Here is a 22674-nt window from a genome sequence, read left to right on the forward strand (position 1 = left end):
GAGGGTTTTTCATAGAATCATACAACGGTTAGAGTTGGAAGGGACCTTAAAGATCATTGATTTCCAACCCCCCTGCCATGGGCAGGGACACCTCCCGCCAGATCAGGTTGCTCAAAGCCCCATCCAGCCTGGCCTTAAACACTTCCAGGGATGGGACATCCACAACTTCCCTGGGCAGCCTGTTCCAGTACCTCACCACCCTCACAGGAAAGAATTTCTTCCTAATATCTAATCTAAATCTCCCCTCTTCCAGTTTAAAACCATTACCCCTTGTCCTGTCGCTACACTCCCTGATAAAGAGTCCCTCCCCATTTTTCCTGTAAGTGCCCTTAGGTACCAGAAGGCTAAGGTCTCCCCGGAGCCTTCTCTTCTCCAGGCTGAACAACTCTCTCAGCCTGTCCTTGTAGGAGAGGTGCTCTTACATCTTCATGCACCCTCCTCTGGACCCGCTCCAACAGGTCCATGTCCTTCTTATGTTGGGGGCCCCAGAGCTGGACACAGTACTCCAGGTGGGGTCTCACCAGAGCAGAGCTGAGGCGTAGAATCACCTCTCTCAACCCGCTGACCATGCTGCTTCTGATGCAGCCCAGGATGCGTTTGGCTTTCTGGGCTGTGAGCGCATGTTGCTGGCTCATGTTGAGCTTCTAATCCATCAGTACCCCCAAGTCCTTCTCCTTGGGGCTGCTCTCAATCTATTTGTGCATGGGGTCACCCTGACCCATGTGCAGGACTTTTTATAGGAAGCCAACACTTTGTGTCATTATGCCCAAAAACTGTGAATTGCTTGAAGACTCACGATGTTAGATTTACTGTGGCATCAGAATACGGCTTCATCATGAACTGATTCAACCTCAGGTCTTGTCTCAGATGTATCATCTATTTTCTAGAGTACTAAATTCAGCATTTAAAAGGAGTTTCAGTAAGAAAGCATGACGCCAACAGAGGTCAGTGCATCACCGTAACTCAGTATCGCCTAATCTTATCTGGTAAAAATAGGTCACCTTGTAGATGACGGTTTTTATTTAAATGGGGGAAGTGATTTAAAAGATATTTGTAAGTAACATCTTTCAAGAGGAATCATCCTAGTCACTAGTGCTTCCTAAGAATGATAATAGAAGAACAAACAACAAAACTCCCTGTTTTTAAAGGAAAAGAAACAACTCTAGTGAACCTAGAATTTTTTTACATTAATTCCTCCTCCACCCCTCAACCACACACAAACATTTAAAGCAGATGCTAAAAATAAATGAAAAGTTTATAAAATTACCCTATGTGGTTTTAATTATTAGAAAGGTCACTAAGGTGTCAGGAAATACACCTTATGAACTACAGCTAACCTTAGGATACAGTCTTTTCATCAAGAAGCAACTGTACATGGAAATGTGCAGTTGAAATGGGTAAAGCCATTTCTCAAAGTAAACAGAAGGTTTGCTCTCTTCCCTATTGAGAAATCCCTAGTGACAGATTGTAGAAAATAGCAACTCTCTCAGTGACCTGCCTCTTAAGGAAAATCAAGAGCAAATTCCGAGGATAGCCACCTCAACACCACCTCTGGCAGCTTAGGTGCCTGCATGCTGAGCGGAGATCACCTACGCTGAAGAAGTGGTAAGGACACGCTCAGAGCTGACTCAAGTTCCTCCCACTCACTTTTGTGAAAGTGGGTGCAAACAGACCTCGTTGGCATCAGCAGTGAGTGGGAGGAGGATGAAGCAACAGCAGCAGCCAGAGGAGGAAAGATGGAGTCTGCAGGGCTTGCTCTCAGTTTTCCTGGGCATTAATTTTTGCCTTCCCTTCTCTCAGCAGTTACTCCCACTAGTTCCCATTACCAACCCCTACTGCAGTCCTCATGTCACCAAAACCCACCAGGTGTTAGTGGAGTAGGATGCAGCAGATGGGGCTCTACTGGGGCTTTCCAAATCTGCTAAAGATTTCTAAAGCAATCCTGTTTGTGCCTCAGTTACCCAAGAGTGGAGATGACAGCGCTGATGTCTCTCCAGCTCTTCCAGGCAGATGGTCTTTGTGTATCTGTACCAAGTTTTCTCTAGCAGGATATCAACTGTCCTTGGTGTCCTTTACAGCCTACCCTCATACTGGCAGTGTAATGAACATCACATGCTGCAGAGAGGGTTATTAATCACAAAAAAAGAAAGCTCTTATCAAATGAGGGGAAACAAATTGAACAATGCCAGGCTGCAGCATCCCTTAACTGAGAGGAGTCCTATGCCAACCTACACAAACCTCCCCCTGAGAACAGAGCTTAGAGAAGTCCTCCAAGCACCAGGAAGGTAAAAGTGACCATTGTCACTGCTCAGCCTCACGGTCTAAAGCGAGGCACAAGCCTACGCCACCACCCAGTGATCTCCCTGGTTACATTTTAACCTTTTGGCCAATGACACCTACATTTGAGAGAGAAGTCCAGGTCACCAGAACATTAAGGCAGCATTCAGCTCATCCAACTTCACAGATACCTGCACTGTAGGCACCTACTGATGTCTCCACTACCTAGCTAAGACTCCTTTTGCAATCAAAGGGAGTAAATAATTAAAAGGTGCAATTCACTAGCCTCAAGTAGACATCTAAAATCAGCCTCCTAAGATACACCCTAGAGCTGCCTGTTTCTCTTCTCCACACAGTGAAGAATTTGTTGGTTTCAAAGCAATAACCTTTCATCAAAGAGCACAAATGAGCTGTCTGGAGAAGCGGAGAGAGCCCTGGCCCAGGTGGGAGTCTGGTAGAGGGGACAAGAGCACACAGCTGTGGCTGGTCATCCCTGGAGCGCTGCCTGCAGAGTATTAAGCGATCCCATACTGGAAGACACAATTCCAGAACCCAAATTGTTCCAGGCCAGCAAAGGTACAACCTTCCCCAAGCCAAGATAGCACAGTCAAGTTTGCCCATAACAGTCTATTTATGTTTTTTTTGACAGGAGTAATTTCTGCTGAATCACTTAAAAAAAACCTCCAAACTTACACAAACTGTCCCCAAAAACATTCATGCTATAGTATCATCTCAAGCTAATCTTCATGTTTTTCACTCCTTTGCTCCACAGCAATTTCCAAGATCATCTGGAGCTTCCATCTGCACTTTGTAGCTGCTAAGAGAAAGCATACACCTGATTGAGACTTTCTGTACATGCACTGAAAAGGTAATTTTATGTTATATTTCCAGTGACTGTGGCTGTACTGGCTTTCCTGAGTTCCCATGACATGAGCAAGTCCAAGCTGCTCCAAAGAAGCAGCCTCCACATTTCTCTTTATCATCACCTCATCTTCCATGTTGTCTCACCACTGATAGCTTTCTCTTTCCCTTCATCTTAAAATCCTTCCAGTGTATCAAAGCTGTAATATCAGCTCTTTCCAGAAGATACCACAGTCTTGACAGGGTATTCACCCACGTCTTCTCTTCCCTAACATAACTTAGGTAACTTCTAAACACGGAGTTGAACACTTTCTTCTTTAAGAAGACAGCAGCTGGTGAGGATGAGGGTCTTACACCTCCTCAGAGGTCATCACTGCTTGCATTTACAGCTCTCATGAATCTTATTTTGGTGCAGGAGGAGAACCTGATATCACCACCAACTGTATCGTTGATTTTTGGGTTGTCAGTATTGCAATATGCAGCACAAACAAACTCAATAAACCAGTACTTTAAGCGGCTCAAGCAATCTAAAATCTTTGACAAAACAAATTAATCCACAGCTACCTCTGCCCTTCAGCTGTTCTCTTGTGGACACCCAGTTCCTGCTCATACACCTCCTGAGGCGATGCCTCTTGCTCCTGCAGCCTTTTTCCCAGTCAGGCCCATCTGCTGACCAAAGTCACCCTGCAGCTCATCCAGCAGTCCTGTTAATAGTTCATAGGGCAAGTGGCTTCTCATTTTACAAGAGTATATTCAAGTGAATAGATGTTCAAAGTTCTGTGTCTCTCCTTTGTAAGCTGGGCGTTATTACCCTCTGAAATCTCAGTCCACATTGACACAGAGAGATAACAGCAAGAAGGTAGCAAAGATGTGAATTCACAGTTGTGTTTGTAAGTCAAGTCTGACACTGATGTAAGTATGGAGCATGATAGAGTCAAGGTAAAATAAACAAACTATGCAAAGCCAGGTCGTTTCAGCAGGGCAGCGACCTCTTTGTTCTGCCAGGGACCTATTTACCCGCAGCAGGTAGCAGGCGAACTTTTTTAAATCAGCTACTTTGTGTCTGTCCTCTCTCTCGTTAGCAAAGACACCATCTTTACAGTTTCTCTTTAAGGTGAAGTAGATAATCAGAACAAGAAATAGATAAACAAAGATTTCTAGAAAAATCATTATGTCTCCTTATCCAGGATCAAGAAATATGTTTACACCTTCTTTCCTGCCCAGAGTCCTAGGCACAACAGTAAAAGCCAGTGCAGCAAACCCCACATCCTAGCTGCACTTATGAATATTTGGAGAGCCTCAGTCTCCAAGACTCAATGACACGTCTTTTCAAGAAGGCAAGAAAGGGCAGTCACATTGTCCCACAAGGACTAGAAAGCACAAGGACCAAAATCTTCCCAGCTGAAGGCCTATTCCCAACACACACAAAAGCATGCAAGAGGAATAAGATTTGTCCAGCCTGGTATAGGTTAAATATACATTAAACATAGTAAATACTTAGGAAAACTTACAAAAGGCAGGATGTACAGACCAATCCTTTACAAGGGAAGTCAGCTCCCATTAGTCACTGCTATCTTGTTGACAAGCTGTTTTATGTTCTGGCTGTGATCCGTGCTGGGGAGATACTCCATCAGCTCATTACCCCTGGGCAGGCAGCATCCTCCCTGCCGTGCTTCTCATCGTGTGGGTCTGACCCACACCAACCACCTACTCAGTCACCCAGTAACCATCTCAGAGTGTATCCAAAGACTATAGGTACCATATTGTTCCCTACACACACAAAGGGAATGAACCCAGTCCCATACCCACTTCCTTCATGCCTTTGTCCTGCTCAAGACAAAGGGCCTTAGCCCCACTTTGGTTAATGAGGCTGGAGAATACTCCCACTGTGGTTTTCCATCAACACTTTTTTTTTAGGAAGCAAAATCACAAAACAGCAGCTTCTGAAATCTGAAGAGAAGTGAAACAGTGAACCTTTGGGTCACAGCGAAATTCATCTTCAAACCTTTCTTTAGGTTAGGAAGCCGTGCTGTGATGAGAAAGATCCCAAAGCACTCGGACTTTGGAGTCTGAGAGCAGCATGCGCAGTGCCTCCCTTTAGAGATGGAGGAAGGAGTAGCTGGAGAATTACAAACCAGTAAGCCTGGCTTGCATGCCTGGGGAAGCTCCAGAAAAAAATTGTGGGGGTATTCAGAATTTCTCAAGAGCAAACTGTTTCAAAACTATCTACTTTCCTTTTATGGCAGAGCAAATAGCCTAGTGGATTGGCAATTTTGAAAATAAATAATTGTTGGGGTTTTTTTTATTAAATAAGGTATCTGCACACACTTCCTACTTTTTTTTAATTAAAGGTTAGGACACTTGACTTACCTCCAAACATCCTGCCTTCACATTCCTTTCCAGACTGGGTAAACAGGAAATCTTGCATAATTGTCAATGTTCCTTACACCAGTTTGGCATTGACATGGTGCCAAAGGGCATTTAACATCTTTGCTCTTAAGAACCCCCAGAAGCTTAATTACTGTTGGAATTATGACTAGGGAAAAAAACAACAGCTCAGTTGTTGAGCAAACATTAGAATGAGGTGAACTTTTTATTTCTCAATCAAGTTGTCTTTGTGCAGCTCTGTGGACTCACATCCCTTCCAGGGCAAGGTAGGATTGAAGCAGAGCAATGGGCCAAGAGGCTTTTTCCCTGTTTTACCAATTATTTGGTCAAATAGCACAGAAGCAAAGTGCTTGCTAATGACCCAAAGTAATCATCTAGAATAAACGTCTGAAAAGTACCTAATGTGGGTTTTACAGCAGACTTCAGGTAACTGCATTGAAATAAGGCTTTTTGGAAAATCCCATCCAATGTCCAAGTATATTCAATAGCGCTTAGTGAATAAAGTTCTCTTCTTGGCCCCCTGGATCTCAAATTTCTTTCTGAACTGTGGCCCAGTTCAACTAGAGGGGCAAAATATACCACCTAACCTTCCTCATGTCACATCCCCTTTGAAACAGGTAGGACGTTGTGCTGGGTCATGTGGTTTGACCTGCCCTCTGCCTGATCTGAGCTCAGAACCTCCTGCTTGTCAGCAGGCCAGAAGGCTACCACATAAGAGAGTTGGGCATTATGGATATTTTAAAAGGAAGAAATCAACCCAGCTTTGCTCTTTAAAAATTGCTATGAGGGACTCCGGGCCAGGCAAGGGATGCTAGTTCTGGAGAAAACAGCTAATTCTTGGAGCAATCTGCATACAGCCCCATGTATGTGTTTAACATTTGTGCATGGCTAACCACAGTTTCTCTGCTCCTCCATGCATAGGTTATTGTGGGAAATCATCCTCATGAGGCATTGAGTACTTACTCCCTGCTCATAGCATCTGAGGGCTAACTCAAGGCTTTGAATAGCAGCGGTGGAAAGGCCAAGTATCTCAGAGAAGACACTGAAACATCTGGTCTGGTAAATGATGAGTATTATTGACTTCTTTGTAACATCACGTAGTGTCAGCATTAAGGACTTGAAAATGTATTATGTGCTGCGCATCTTCCCAGGCAGTAAAAAGATAGCAAATCCAATGCAAAAGCTGGATGACACTGGATATCTGCAGGTCTCAAGCATTCTCAAATAATGAAAGGATCACAACGGTTCGGTGAATCCAGCATAGTACTGGGTTGTTATTTAAATAGCCTCTGAAAATACACCTAGACATTGTGCTTTCTGCAGCACTGTGGTGTAATCAGCTCCTGTTCACTGTGCAGTGAACTGAAGGTTATGGAGTTGCAGGAGACCAGGATAGCCTTGTCGGGGCCCAGGTTTGCATAAACCCAGGAAACACTGAGAGACACCCTCCACAGCACTCTCTGTTTTCACACAGGCTCATCTGCTAGCATTTTCCACAATGCATTTTATTTACTTACATGCTAGATGATATTTCTGCCCTGTGTGCAGACCACTCAGTAGAAGCAACAGGAGGAGGTGAGCAGCTTCTCCACTTCCATTGTTCACCTGCTCAGTCTGGCCAGCTTTTGGACAGGACCTGGCTCACTGCAGGTATGCTGAGGCCTTTGGGGAAACTTCAAATTCAGGAGTCAGCTTTGGTGTAGTCACTGGTGTGGGAGAAAACCCTCCACAGTTTGGGCAAAGGGAGAAACGTTGATAGGCCAGATTTGCCCCCACAGAGAAGAAAGAGGAGGTGAGCGTAATGCAATGATAAATCTGGACAGATATATACAGCATTGAAGGCAAAGACAAGGACTTCAAACTCAATACTGAGCAATATGGACCACAAAGAGACAGAAGAAAGCTGATAAAAAGGTGAGATTACTGTAAGTAGAGAAAGAAGCTCAGGGGGAAGAGAAAGGAAGAAAAAGAAAATCTAAATGGAAAAGGGACAAAGGAGGAAAATACTTGAAACAGAAGAGGAAGAGCATTGTAAGGAGGGGAATAAAAACGTGAAGCCATACATGCAATAAGAAGATACGTAAAGCAAAGGGAAATCCATGTGTATCAGTGCAAATATGACCCCTGAGAGGATGACTCTAAGGAGCATCTCTTTTTGGTATCACAGGCCATCCTGGTAGCTCACACCCTGCTTGTACCCTGCCTGTGTGTGGTCACTCAGCACTTTCATGGTAATATCTGAATGCAGAAAAAAAATTATCCATAATCATATTTTAAATGTGGTTGCATAGTTTATTTTCAGCAGCATAAAGGGTGTCCTAAAGATAAGGTAGAAGAATTCATGACAAGGCAAATGGAAACAGGGTAGCAAAGATGTAAAAATGGAGCCTGGATACTACAAATAGGTCTGATCACCAAGAAAACACCTTGGGTGAAGTCCCACAGCAGAGCAGCAGTCCAGTTCAAGTTATCACTCTTAAAATGCTTATTAAAATCTGCCATCCCATTGCTGGTACATCACTGTAACATGCAGGGGCCAGATTCCACTTCGGGGACCACACAGACTTGAAAATCCAGAGCTGGTCATCAGGAAGTTCAACAAAACTAAGGTCCTGTTTGAAGAGGTTTATGGAAAGCCACAGAAGCTATCCAGGTGTGACACAGATTAAAGTTACCTCTCTAACCTATTGCATCAAGCCTCAGGCCAGCAGAAGAAGGGATATTTTCAATTTCAAACAAGCATGCTCTCAAATGTGGGTGTAGAAATCCTCACACAGATAAATTCTGTAGTTCATTGGACTTCTCCTTGTCAGAGTTACTACAAGATGCAAACAATTCTTCTTTGTTATTTCGAGTGAATGTTCAAGCAGCATAGAAATTCTGTGGGATCCCTTTCACACCCAGGCCTGTTATCTGTTTAAAAAAAATAAAAAATGAAAGATAGGAAACAGATAAATCTCCAACTGAGTACAATGAAAACATTCAAATGTTGTACAACAAATATCATTGCAACCTACCCCTACATGGAGGGTGCCCTTCTTCAAGAGGAACCCAAAAAGAGTCATGAAATGGAGTTCTTTAGAGCTTTTTAAAATTAAGATCTTAAAGATTATTAATAATTTTGCTAATTTACACATTATCTGTGGCCCTTACATGTTATCCTTATCTCCATATTAATCAAACAAGTCATAGTAACTTTTAATGTGCTTTGCCCATGCAAGACAAACACGAGTTTGGAAAATACCAATTCCCTTCTAGAACTGAAGAACTGAGGAAAAGAGGTAAAAAGGTAACGCTCATTTAATTCTCCTGTGGGGTCCTAAACTCTGCTGCGTGAGAAATCTATCAGTGCTCAGCCATGAGAAATCTGCTCCAAGCCCTGCTTTCAACTAAAATGTCCTAGATCCCAGACTAGATCTCCATCCCTCCTAGAACATGTCTTCATCCTATTGCAAAACTGATAATACAGTTTTGTTTTGTTTTCATTTCCCCTCTTTTACAACCCTTTCCTTTCATGCTGTGGTCAGCTTTACGAGAATAACCCAAATTTCTGATTAAGGACCGGATTTTACTCTCCTGATGTACTTTTTGCTAACAGATTGAAAAACGAAGAGAGAAACAAGTTTCAGAATCAAGAGCCCTGGAAAAAATTGTGGATTATTAGTTTCTCAAAAGGTAGCAACCACTTTTAACCGACTAAAAAAGATCCCAAAAGATTCAAAATTTCGCCCTGGTGAATTCAAGCATTTCATTTTTAAAGGAGCAATCTGTGCTGTAGACATTTAGATTTCCTGGCACAATTAAAAACTGAGAATGGAGTGAAATTTCCAAAATTGATGAAAATATAGTAAGAGATAGGAGCAAGACCCAGCTCCTTACAATGTATTACAGAATATGCTATACAACGTAGATCCGGATCCACTGGCTGCCTTCAGATCCCAACTAGGTAATGACGTCAGCTAACCAACATATCAACACTATTACTAGCAATTTCTCCAAGTCTTCCCTCCAAATGCATGAGCAGCTGTGCAAAAGCAGCTGTTCCCAGCCAGGAGATAAGCAACACATCTGGACCGGCACATCAGGCGAGCGGGATGAGTGAGGGCATCCCAGGGCACCTCACTCTCAGAGCGCGAGGCTTGGCAGGGCCAATGTATAGAAAGAAAGAAAATCTGCTCACCTTGAATATCTCTCCCGCCTGAGGTTCCTTGGCTAAGGTGGCCTCATCCAGTCCATCGTATGCAGAAGTCACGTACATTTCTGAGTAGTCTTTTCCACCAAAGCAGCACGAGGTGATCCTCGAAGCAGGCAGCCTCACAGTTTGGATTCTTTTTCCTGCGAAAAACGTGCAATTGTTTCCTAATGTCCATTCTCTAGGGAGCATGTAAATATGAATGTACTATTAGTGCACACGGCACAGATGTGGTATTTACTCAGAAGACATCTCCCCTTCAAACAGAGGCCATATCCTAAAGGACAGTTTGTAGGGAAATAAAATTCTTTTGTCTACCTCATGTCTAGCTATTTTTCAGCCTCTCCCCTATATCTGCAAGGCCTCATTTCCTTTTCTTAAAATGAAACGGTAAAGTATTTGAAGCCAGGAAGGGCAGAGACACCTGGCCTGGGATGGCTGCCATTCCCCAACAGCGTTTCCCAGTTAAACATTTCAATGCTGAGATTTTTTTCTGTTTTAATTGTAGGTTTATAATGTTTCTCACAATAGATATGCAGTGTTTTTTTTTTTTAAAAAAGTGGCGTTATTAAGAAGTGGGCGTGTTGCATCAGCAAATCCCAGGAGCAGGGGTGCCCTACATTGGGAGGCAGTGTGGGGAACCACGCTCTCTGCATGATCAGGGCTTGGACCAACGATGCTCATGGCAACCCATGAATGGGCACTAAACAACACCTTCTTATCTCACCTTCAAACCATTCCTCCTGGCTGCCACACCGGTGGAGGCCTTACCTGTCTCTGGGTCTATACGAATGACTCTCCCAGCATCAATACAGGCCACCCAGAGCTTCCCTTCTACGTCAATGCACATCCCGTCGGGCATTTTCTCCTCCTTTTCTAGATGGTACACAAGTTTGGGGCAGGCTGCAGGGAGAGTTACGAAGCCAGTGTTACGTGGGCTGGTACCAGTTCTGTATCAGATCCCAGTCTAACATCTTCCAGGCTCTTGGAAACATATAAGCTCATTTTCTGTGACAAAGACATGCTGCAAAATTTATATCACATATGCATTTAGCAGATGTGTTAAAAGCCTAACTTAGCCTGGTAGAAACAAGCCCCAAGTAGAGCCATTGCAGTTTGAGATTGTACTGAATTAGGGCTCCTATTTTCCTACCAAGGAAGAGGACAAAATGCTTCTGTCCCTCTTGTTAACCCACGAGCCGACCACCATACTACAACTGCCACAAGTGCAGTAACTTTTCCTGGACTTTCATTGCTCATGGCAACCTGGATGTCTTTTTATGAGCAATACATCACATAAGTAGTGACTTGAATTTAAATGTTGGTAATAAACAAGCTTTCATGAGTAAAGATCAAGAACTTCACTTATTTTAATGGCCAATCAAGCTACCAGTTTTGATTAAGCCTGGACCAATTGTTAGTGGTCTAGGCTGCAGTGCGGACAGGTCAGTGGGGACATGCACAGGTCCTGGAGCGGTGCCCATGGGCAGCAGTCTGCCTGCTCTGACCCAGCGCCTTATGGCCATTACACCACCCAAAAATAGAGTCACCAGCATAAAGCCAAGGCCAGAAAACCCAAATTCATTCCCTTTTTGTATTTGGGTGAAAAAAAATAGCATTGAATCTTCTTTAGAAAACTCAGCTCCTAAAATCTGTGGAAATAGATTTTCTCAGCAAAATGAAATCTGAGTAATGGTAATTATTTGTATGATTTTCACCCATGATTACAGAAAGGCAGTTCAGCCATTTAAATTCCCATGGAGTATAACAGGTTGATACAGCACAAAAATGTTTCACAGGGTTTTGAAATGAGATTACATCCATTTTGCTTGCACTTAAATTTCTTTTTTGCAGATATTATAATAAAAAAATCTCTGTCTAGAAAATGAATTTAAGTGAAATTTGCCAAACAACTGAAGGCAAATTTAATTTCAGAATTGGGAAACTTCAGTCACAATGATAACTTGATTCATTAAATACGTTTATGTGATATACATGCATGCACATTCTGTATTTGTTTTTATGGAGCTAGTACAATCAAAACATTCCAGCAGATGGCACTCAAGAATAAATAGCATGTTATAAGCTAATTCTCACTCTGCGGTATAAATGGCTTCTTCCCTGCAACGCTTTAAACAGGTCTAAATATAAGACATCTATCCAGAAGAAAGTACTCAAAAGTTTGCTCGCCAAATACACCTGGTCTGTAACTAAACTTGAGAAAAATCAGTCACCCTGCTGACAAGCTGTAACTGGAAGATACGAGGTCTGTCAGATAAATCACTGCATATTACACAGCCAGGTCTTGCTGCAGAAAGAGTAATAGCACTACTTGTCACCGAATTTAGAAAAGCACATGTACCAATCTTTCCAGTGTGCACGTCATAGCTGAAGGCATGCACAGCGTATGCCAGGCTGTCGATGTGAAAGAAGGTCCTGTGGTCCAGGGACCAATCCAGACCATTGGAGATGTCCACCTGGTCTAACTGTTTTATTACCGAATGGTCGGGAAAAAGGGTATAGAGGGCGCCCTGCCGCCTCGCTCGGACCCCCGGGGCTGTCTCTTCAGCCATCGTGCCTGAAATGGAAATGGGAATGTTGGTTAGAAAGTAGAAGCTTGTTCCTCGTGCTTGATCAAAAATCTCCTCTGAGCTTTACCAAGATGTCCTAGGGAGAAAGGGACTAACCCAGTCCCATTAGGTTGATGAGGAGGAAAAGGAGCAGCTGCCTCCTGCGAAAGTCATCCTGGCCAATGCAAGGACAAGCTTCTGTGTTGCCATGAGGTTTACATCGTAGACACCAAGGACCCAAAGGAGGACCACAACACATCAGGAGCTGAGGTTTCGCCCACAGCAAAAGCTGAGATACAGGCAAGCATCATGTGCTCTTTTTGTTCTTGCTCTTTGTAGGCTGCTTTCATCTTTTAAATGGGCTGTGACCTTAAAATACAGGTGCTGTAAATCACAGGTGTCTCAGAAGCAACTGGAAAATACCACAGTAGTGAGATTTTTTTCCTTAATGAATTTGTGCCTCAGTATTACGCTCATTATTTAGTTTCTGATTCTGTCTTCTCTGAAAAAGAGAGAGCTCTGCACGACGGGTTGGGAAGCACCCAAGGGGGGCATTTATGCCTTCTTTCAACTGTGACAGGCTGTCTCTGTTGGCCTCCCCTTTTAGAAGGCCTCATGAGCTTGTTCTACAACGCTTGGCCAAAAACCCTCTTGAAAGCATTGATCCACTGTGCACAGCTAGGAACGGGTGTGCCAAGCAGGTTTTTCTCTCTTATTCTTGCCCTTAACTCTAGTGACACATCCACCCTCAAGCATAACCACGAGTCAAACAAATTTCCTAATTTTTGGCAAATTTGAAGTTAGAAGAAAAGTCTGGCTGGCAAAACAAAGACAGAGCCATTTTCATGCCCATCAGTCACTCTCCTCTTCCAGCATAGGTTGCTGTGCTTGGCTTATCATTTCTATGGGAGAAGAAAAAGCACAGGGGCATCCTGGCTGCATTGCAACCAGTGGTAAAAGTCCCTCTTACTTCAGGAGGCTGGGTATCTCTCCTTATGTCCCTGTTTCTCATGAGCTGACCGGGGAGGTTATACGTGAAAAAGCATCGGCCACAGCTCATCTTCTGCTCTAGGATATGTAGGATCTCTAGGATTCTCCTCTGTATCTCCAGAAACCTTCCCACCTGCGTAAGCCCTTCACCAGCTTTTCACCTCCCGTGTAGGTAGATGTTTGAAAACACCATCCGCCAAGTAGAAGGGGAGCCTTTCTGCCAGAGAGCCCTTGTCGACAGCCTCTGTCCTCATCTAGGTGAGAGGATACAGGGTCCCTTCTCCTCCTCCATTGGGCAGCACCCAAGCAGAGCATTCACAAGACAGCTCATGCTTGTGACAGGGGCTTTTGCAGGGAACTCAACAGAGGAATCGAGAACATGGAATAAAAAGCACTATAGAAAACACATTGTAATTAGTTCCTCTTTGCACCAGGGGAAATTTCTGCCAGGAACTTACCAGCAAAAAACCTCCCCTTTGGATCCACTTTCCCATCATTGAACCTGTTGTTGGGTTTATCCTGCTCGACCTTGAGAATGGTGGTGACCGCCTGAGTGTCCCAGTCCAGAAAGGCAAACCTGGTCCCCAGGGCAATGACGTAGCCCCCGCACTGCCGCAACGCTACCGAGCCAACACGGGCATCTGCAGGTGAGAGGGAGCAGGAGATGGCGGGGAGCTCTAGGGCCATCAGTCAGCCCTATCTCTCCCCACCTCACTGAGGGCATCTGGGCTTGATTGGGACATCCCTGATCCAGGAGAGGCTGTGCTGGCGCTAAGATCCTTCTCCCCTGGGAGCACTAGCACATCTCACCGGCTCTGTGTTCTCCAAATCTTTCCACCTTCTGGGCAAATACAGCCATTAGGACTGTACCTTTTTCTCTGCAGGTCCCAAAGGAAACATGCCTTCCCATTGGGGCTTAGCAAGGGCAACATGCATACCTGAGTATGGTACCCTCTGCTCACCTGGCTCAGACCACACCGTGCTCAGCAACATGTCATGGGAGGACAGGGCATGTGGCCCCATGGAATGTAAGGGAGACCACCATGCTGTGGGACTCCTACCAAGGGGGATGGACAGGGGTGGACAGAGAAGACTCCCAGGATGAAATGGTGAGTACAGACTTACCCACAGACACGCTCTGCACCTCGTTGGTGAGTGGGCTCCAGCGGCAAACTTTCTGTGAGTTAATGTCTACATAGACGAGTGCGCTCTCCCTTTCTTCCCAGACCGGGCACTCTCCCATCCTGTTCTTCTCCTTCACAACAGATTCAATTTTGATGGAGGAGGACATGGTCTGAGGGGAAGAGAGTTGATAACGGATTTAATGAGAAGCTCTTGTGTGGATTTTTCATGCTTACAATGCTTAAAGGCAGAGTTTGTAAATGACAAAGCCCACATGACAGAGTCATTTAGGAGGTTCCTGTGACATTTCCATGGCCTCATGGCTGGAACTGAGCTTAAAGTGCCAAGGCTTCTCCTTAGCAAACCTTTCCTAGGTGAGAGACTTTAAACCAGAGCTGCTGATGAGGCACCTGCCTCCAGGAAAGGGAGTGCTGGGGGCACGGCCCTGAGCTGGGACCAAGATGTTGGCTGGGGTTCAGTGATCCCCCAGACCACGGGGAGGGACCAGTGTGCCGCAGCACTAATAGGTCAGAAGCCTTTTTGTAGAAAAGCAAGGCGCTGCCTTATTAACACAGATGCGTTGACTTGCTCCATAGGAAGACACCCATACATGTGGGTATACACACCCATAACACTGACTGCAGTTTGCCACCGAGGCCACTGCAGACCAAGTGCCTGTTCCCACACGGAGTCAGTGTGAATATGCAAACCCTGGGGAAGGCTCCTGCCTTTGAAATCCTGCTGCTTTGTTTTCCCTCCAAGCGTTTCATCTTCATGAAGACTCACTGCCCCAGCCAGGGCTCCAACCCCTGCCACAGACTCTGAATTTCACCCGGTGCCAGGCTGTGGGGTGTAATTACCCCAGTTGCTGCTTCGGGGACAAAGCCGCCTATGAAGCTCCCTCCCATCCCGGGCGCCTGCTCCTGCTGGGGAGTGTTCATACCCTGGCTGCTTCATCCCCTGTCCCCATCGAAGCGGGGTGCACGTGGGGACACCGGCCGCTCAGCCACCACCCTGACGCAGGGTGCCCAATGCCACGTTTGTTGTTCAGAGCCCCCTTTGATGCCCATCAAACCAGGTAAGCTCAGCCCCTGGGCCTGCCCTGCCCCTGCTGCAGTGTGGGATGTGAGCAATAGCCTCTGCCATTCAGCTTTTACAAAAGAAAAGGGCCAACTCAACGTCACCGCTCATGGAGACGCCACCGCCGCTGCACCCGCTGGCCTCAGCACATTTTTTTCCCACAGATCCGAGAGATATTTCTTGGGAGGCAGCCAGTCCCTGACATAACACTATTCCTGTGGATTACTGTCTTCAAGCGGGCATTGTTTCCTAGTAGGTGAGCTGGTGATAAGGTTTACAGATAATTAATTAGCACTAATGCACTTCAAAGTACGTGGGAAGAGCCAGTAATCACTGTGGGTGGAAACACCAGAGCTGGGGATCTGGGATCTTCCTGGCTCCCGACCCCAGGCATGTGTGGCAAGGAGTCACACAACCAAGGTGGGGTCCAAACAACCCATTTATCAAAGGCATCCTTCTCCCTTCCAAGAGGCCAGGTAGCGAGCTGCTCTGTGCAGGCAAACAGCATCAGTCTGAAGTGTAAATGAGGATACGCAGCAAGATGCCAGTAAAACCTCCTGAAACCTGCTAAGCTGTGCTGGAGGTGGAGGAGTGGGTTTCTTTTGGGTTAAAGTTTTGTGTCATGTGGCTGCCGCGTTTGGGACGCAGGGCTTGAAGGCACAACACTGACTTTACGGTGTCGTGGTTTGGAAAACACAGAGCTGCTCTTGCCTCTGTGGAAAGACGGGGTTCAGCAGCATCCCAGCATCCCTGTGGCTCCCACAGAGGCAGAAAGTTTCTAGATCTGCAGCCGCTGGTGGGTATTTGTCTCATTGACTCAAACGAGCCTTTTTAAGCCTTCCTCTTCCCACCAGCTCCCATTTCATTCACTCTCCGTCTCCAGCTTCTGCAACAATGAAACAGGGGCTTGGCAGATCAGCCGTGGTGAAATACTGATTCACAGACCCATCCCGCACGCCACACGAGGAGTACGCAATCACCCCATTGCCAGCTGTTTCACAAGGCACAGGCAGGGGAGAAGCCAACCCTGCCTGCACCAGCTGCCTGCTTACCCCTCTCGTCCACCCCCCACCTCCCCCAGCGATGCTGCAGAGACCTGCCCTGTCCCACCGAGCCTCAGCACACATCTGCCTCCCCCAGCTGCACATCTCGCCTCAGCATCTCTCCCCTCCACTAAAGAAATAGCTTCCGTGGGTTCCCTCCAACTGTGGAGAGTTTTTTTCAAACAGCTGAATATTTTGGCTCAAATTTCCCCCCCCCCTGTTTTAAAGAAGAGGGCGACCAGAAGTGAAGATCTGCATCTTGCTGGCTGAGGTTCCACTAATTTTTACAAGCAGCTGAACATGGAGGCTTCTAACAGAAAGGAGTGTCCAACCCTGAGAGGCAGTGCTGCCCTCCGAAAGAGTTCCCACAAGCTGACAGGGATACAGCCCCCAGTCCCCTTCACGCCCGGTGGCCCACCTCCTGCTGCACCCTCCCTGCTGGCACCCCATGGAGCTACGTAGCAGCAGGGACTCACAGAATACAGCACCTCACAGGGAAAAATGAGGAAATGACCCAAAAAAGCCTCATTCAAAACATCCCGGCTTCATCGTTCCCCAGGCATCCTGCCACCTGGCACCTTTCTGTGCTGCTTGCCACAGCACTGACCCATCAGAGATGAGCATGCAGGGGGGGAAAAACAGAGCAATTCCAAGCAGAAAGCACCAAATCCTGCCGTATTCTCCCCAAACAAACCCCCTGAGGATAAAAACATCGCGTTCGCTCTGCCTGTATCCTCTCCGCAACCAGCGCCTCCGGTGGTGGTTTAGCCTCCTAGAGTCATGCCTAAAGCCCTCATGGAGAGCAAGTGTCACCGAAACATTTTCCAAGTTAAACTGTTCAAAGTTATCAGAATTTGGAGATCATAAGAAAAATTTCCTGGTAGGAATGAAAAACTAATGTAAAAACATCCAGTCTGCTCTAAAAACTAAAACCTCTTCCAGGTAGTTATTTGAAAATAACCTTTCTAGTCCTCAGTCCCCATCCCCTCTCAGATGATCTGGACAAAAATTGATCATTTCAGTACCTCTAAGACCCAGGTAAAATACAAACTAATGACTGGTCTTAACAAGTTTCTTTGCTGTTTCTCTTCTCCTCTCCCGCATGCAAACGCACATCATTTCGTTTTTCATTTCAAGCTGAGGCTTTAAATAAGGAACCTGAAGCTTTTAACATGCATAGAGTGAAACAACTGGGAATTTTAGAGGAAGTAAACTAAGGAATTTTAAGAGCCCTTTCCCCTCGGTCAGACAGCTGAGTATTTATACCAAGCCGGAGGACACCTACGCGAAACTCTGCAGTCCACCACAACAACACACCTGCTGAGGAAAATATTGCAAGATCTGGGTTGGTGTCTCTTTTCCAGCGCTGGTCCAATGAAACCGGCTGCTGTTTTCCGCGACGATTAAAAATGTGCAATAGTTGATGTTATCAGCAGGGAGCAGGTAACCTTTTACAGTTTGTATTTAGTCAGCAGTCTCATGAATGATGAGGCACGGCCCAAAGCCCTTCTGAATGGTCTGGTTCCCAGTGCCAGCAGCAGAACATGTGATGGGGAAAAATCCTTGCTCAGTGTTTTTCTCATGTCATGAGAGTGGGAGAGGGAAACTGAGATGTTGCACCATTTGGTTGGCCGGAGGGTTAGCCCAGTCGTCCCAACTATAGGGGCAAATGAATATCTTGGATGACAAAAAGGGGCAGTTAATAAAAGATGCAGGGGAGGGTTTTGTTGTACGAGTCACTTTGAATGATAAGGAAAAGAATATGCCTGTGATTAAGGCATATTAGCATCATTAAGGCTTGGCTCCTCTTCCCAGCTGTGCCACAACCTTCTGATCCCCACCTCGGGTGAGACCTTTGGCCAGGGAGCCTCAGTGATTGCCACAGATGCTGCAGGACGGTGATATCTTGCTTGGCTTCTAAGACTTTTATTTTTTTCCTACTTTGGCATCTGCCATTTTTTTGTCCGTGGGAGGCAAAGGCGGAAGATGCCAAGTGCCTTCTCCCACCCAGCCCAGCTCAGCAGAGGTAGGTGACAGCAGGTCACCCCCCCGACAGCTGGTCCAGCAAGGTGGGGACAAGGGCAGGCTTGCTGTGGGGACAGAATCCAAGCCAGGCAGCGAGCCAAAGCCACCACCAGTGCTTTGGTGACAGGGCACCTCTCTGGGTCCTGCCTGCAGCAGCAAGGCGGGGGGAGGCAGGAGGCAGGTTGCTGCTGGTGATCACTGCCCCCACCACCCGCAGCAAGGGCAGAAGCCACCTGGGAGGAATCAGCCCCAACCAGCATCCAAGAGCAATGCACTTCTTTACTCATGCAAGATTTTAATGAAATTAAATTTAATTTGAATTTGAACTTTAATTTGAATTTGAACTTTAATTTTAATTTAATGTTCAAGCGATTCGCGGGATGAACCTTTTTCCCAGACAAGCAAATATCCCAGATAGACCTAGTATTATCCTATCACAGTCACCATCAATTCAAATTCGGAGACTAAAAAATTACACTCCTTGGCCAGAGACAAATTCAAACATTTCCAGCAAAAAAGCCAGTGATATTTCCAAGTCAAACTCCTGCCAAGGTCACTGTATTACAAGCAAAGTGACTGTGGGTGCCTCGAGGACCCTTCTCAGCCTTCCTGGGGCTGCCAGCCCGAGCCGCGGGCTCCATCTCATTTCAGCACAAACCCTCTGTCCCTGCTCGCTCTCACAACGTTTCTCACATTACTCTCTGCATTCCTTCTTTTCACCACAATGATAACTTTGAAGGGAGGTTTATGCAGAACAATATGTACTTTTTTTTAAACAGCATTTTCAGCTGGAAGGCATATTCAAAAGGAAAATTCTTGTTAAAGATCATTTTAACTGTTTTCATTTAAAAAGAGAAGTGACTGGTTCTCAGGTGCAGGGAAAAAAAAAAAAAAAGATAATTTTTTTCTTGCAGCAAAATATTTCCCAAAGCGTTTTTCCTAAAGGAATTCTGGTGGAGAAAACCACGTTTCTCATTCAGCTCTTTTCTTCTGGTGACTTGACTGACTTCCCCGCTACAGGTTGTGGCAAAGTAAAACCATGTCAGGCAGCGGGATGAAGCATTCCTTCACCCCAACTTAAAAAGGAAAAAAAAAAAGGTTGTGCTGCTTTCCTGGCGAGCAGCTGGGATGCTGGATCACCAGCGGCGCTGGGCAGGACAGCAGCTGGGAAAACGCTACAGAGCACGTCCCCCTGATTTATTTGGGCGGCTGCAAATGCTCTGGGGACACCCCCACCACATTTTGCACCATCTCTTACTCCTGCCTCGCCCACTTCTGGACTACTGGCACAAGTATTCCATCACCCACCCTCGGCACGCCATTTCAACATCCTGCATGCCTTCCTTTCCAGAGGAAACACATCTCAAAGGCTTTGTGGTCAGGGTCAAGGAGTGGTGCATCCCTGCAGTAGCAGGTGCATGTATTTATTACTAACCAGCCAGCTAATCTTTTAATTATTTCCACAGCTGAAAGAGCCTGCCCCTGCCACGCACTTCATTTGTTTCTAACCCTGCTGGGTTGCAAAGCAGAAGTTTAAAGTGGTCAAAGCTGGCCACGCGCCCCTGTACCTCTGGCTGATGCCCCGCCTCAGCGTCTCCTTCTGGGGTGGCTTCTTCTCTCCTTTCCCGCTGCTTTGGTCTCCTCTGATGCAAGTCCTCCCGCTTGCTTTTATAGTCCCTAGTTTTTATCGACATGGCGTAGTTGGGAGAGTGTATCAAGGCATTAGCACACCACAAAAATTAATGTGGTATTTAAATAATTGTATTTGTCTTCTGTCACCTACAGGCATGTGCTCAGACAATAGCTCTGAGTTTGTTACCGTAGCTTTGCAAATATTTAGTAAATCTGTCGCTCCCCACTTTTTTTTGCAACTCCCCAGCTTACATTTGTGTTGCTTATTTCCCTTGAGGGTCCACCCCAGCTTTCATTATGCTAGAAATTCAACTTTGCATATAATTTGACTGCCCCAATCTCTTAAAGTCATTCTTCCCCTAGACAGAGTAATCTTCGCCCTCTTGGAGACGACGACAGGCATGGCTAGAGTTAATGAAGACACAGTTATTAAAACCCCCGGGCAGGCGCAAGTGTAGCTACTCACCCCAGCGATAACCCACTCCACAGCGTTGTCCTAAAGCGAAGCCAAGGCTTATCTTCTCCTGACTTCGCCCTTTTGTAGGAAGGGCCTGGTCCCTCCCTGGTGCTCAAGATGGGAAGAACGGGACCTCCCCAGGCAGTCAGTGCCGCCTGCTTTTATTTCTGCAGAGCTATTTTGCCAGCAAAGGATTACTCGAGTTTTCTCCAGCTTGGTTGGGAATAAATATGCTTCACCTATGACTATAGATTTTGGTCACGAGGGCGAAGAAACCCTTCAGGGCACAGCAGCTGCTCCTCCTGATACAGCCTTCCCTGTCACTGGGCTCTTGCTCAACCCTAATTGAAATCAGTGCGAGTCTTTGATCAAAGAGGTGAGCCCCATTAATAAGCGAGGGATTAAACAAAAATGTCAAGAAGCCTTTCCTAATATAGGGAACCAGCAACCGCTCAGCTCCAGTTTGCCAGATCCAGTGCTCCGTCATGGGACTGGAGTAAAAATACGCTGGCAGCACCTGTCTGGGCTCCTCGGGGCTGGGGCATGGGAAGCAGCCACGGCCTCTGCACTGGAGGCTGCAGTGAGGTGCACTCCCGGGGCATTTTGGTACCATTAAAAATACAAGTCTCCTGGCAGAGTTGGCTCTTCCTGCTCATGTGATGCCCATGAAACCAGCGTGATGAAGCCCAGCGGGTGATCTTACAGAAAGGGGAGGTGGCATTTAGTTGTAAAATCTCTACAGCAGCTCATTTTACCTGTTCCCGCTCCCACACTCACAAAGACACGCGTGCCCCAGACGTCTGCCCCGGGCCACCCACGCACGGCGTGGAAAATGAGGCGCTCCATCGGCCGCATCCTCCCTGTGTCTCCTGAGTGCCTCTTGGCCAATGGTGACAAATTAATCTTTGACCAGACTGTTCATGCCCATACAAGCTGTTGCTGTTAACTTTCCAGCGCAGCAACAATAAAAAAGGATCATCAGGTGCCCTGTGTTGTGCTGGCAATCACCCTACTGCCGTTGCTGTGGGGTGAGGGTGAACACAAGTACAAAACCTCCTGGTGCGGGAACCTCTGCAATGTGATATAGTGATGGCAGAGGGAGTTTATTCGTGTCTATACCTACTTATTTTCTGCTGCACCTCTAAATGTCTATTAGCTATCAGCCACGGCATGGTCCCTGAGCTGCAGTTATCACCTGGTTCATGACTTCATCAAGATCAGAGCCCTAAATTTGCCACATTCACCATCTCCCTCAACTCCTAAACTTTCCCTCTACCCTGCTTTGACATTGCTTTGCAGCACATGAAGCAAATGAAGGACAGTGGATACTCAAAGAACAAGTCTCACCTTCCTTCACCACCTCATGCTCATCTGTCCTGAACTGGGACTGATTAAACCTCCTGGTTTTCCAGCTGCTGAGACATACCCTCGCATGCCTTAAAGAAGGAACACGGTGACTTGCAGGCCCCTTGGTTCAAAGCAGCACTGAGGCCTCGGCGTGGACCAGGGGCCAGGCAGCTACCACATCACCCATTACGCAGTTGGGGTGGGGGGCACAGCAGACACAAGCAGATCCAGCAGAGAGACACCAACTCCAGCAGACTTGCAGAGATGCAGTGGAAAACTATGGTACCATGATGTACCGATTCTTGGAGCTACCTGCAGAGAAAAGGCACAGCCACACACTCTCTTGGCAGCTGGTGGGTTATCACAGAATCATAGAATGGTTTAGGTTGGAAGGGACCTTAAAGATCATCTAGTTCCACCCCCCTGCCCTGGGCAGGAACACGTCCCACTAGAGCAGGTTGCTCAAAGCCCCATCCAGCCTGGTCTTGAACACTTCCAGGGATGGGGCATCCACAACTTCTCTGGGCAACCTGTTCCAGTGCCTCACCACCCTCACAGTAAAGAATTTCTTCCTAATATCTAATCTAAATCTCCCCTCTTTCAGTTTAAAACCGTCACCCCTCATCCTCACACAGCAGGTGCACAAACATGGGAACAAGAAACATGCCAAGAGCAAACTCTGCAGTTTAA

The 22674-nt window shown here is 46.3% G+C and overlaps 1 protein-coding gene across 1 annotated transcript; it reads right to left on the bottom strand.

Moving 5' to 3' along the window:
* Window positions 1-8388: 8388 nt before the first annotated feature.
* On the bottom strand, window positions 8389-14569 carry LOC141464142 (regucalcin-like). The gene is made up of 6 exons (XM_074146894.1): window positions 14404-14569; window positions 13737-13919; window positions 12081-12296; window positions 10490-10621; window positions 9707-9861; window positions 8389-8439 (listed from the first exon to the last, which is right to left on the bottom strand). Exons 1-6 carry the CDS (start codon window positions 14567-14569, stop codon window positions 8389-8391), a joined length of 903 nt encoding a protein of 300 aa, XP_074002995.1.
* Between the last annotated feature and the right edge of the window lie 8105 nt (window positions 14570-22674).

The sequence above is a fragment of the Numenius arquata genome, chromosome 1, assembly GCF_964106895.1.
Source record: "Numenius arquata chromosome 1, bNumArq3.hap1.1, whole genome shotgun sequence".
NCBI lineage: Eukaryota > Metazoa > Chordata > Aves > Charadriiformes > Scolopacidae > Numenius > Numenius arquata.

Excerpts from the sequence above, each read along its gene's own strand:
- LOC141464142 (XM_074146894.1), bottom strand. The coding sequence starts at position 14,569 with ATGTCCTCCTCCATCAAAATTGAATCTGTTGTGAAGGAGAAGAACAGG. Across the intron at positions 13,920-14,403 it reads GGTGCAGAGCGTGTCTGTGG|ATGCCCGTGTTGGCTCGGTA; the intron begins GTAAGTCTGTAC and ends TCTCACCTGCAG. Across the intron at positions 12,297-13,736 it reads AAAGGGGAGGTTTTTTGCTG|GCACGATGGCTGAAGAGACA; the intron begins GTAAGTTCCTGG and ends TTTCCATTTCAG.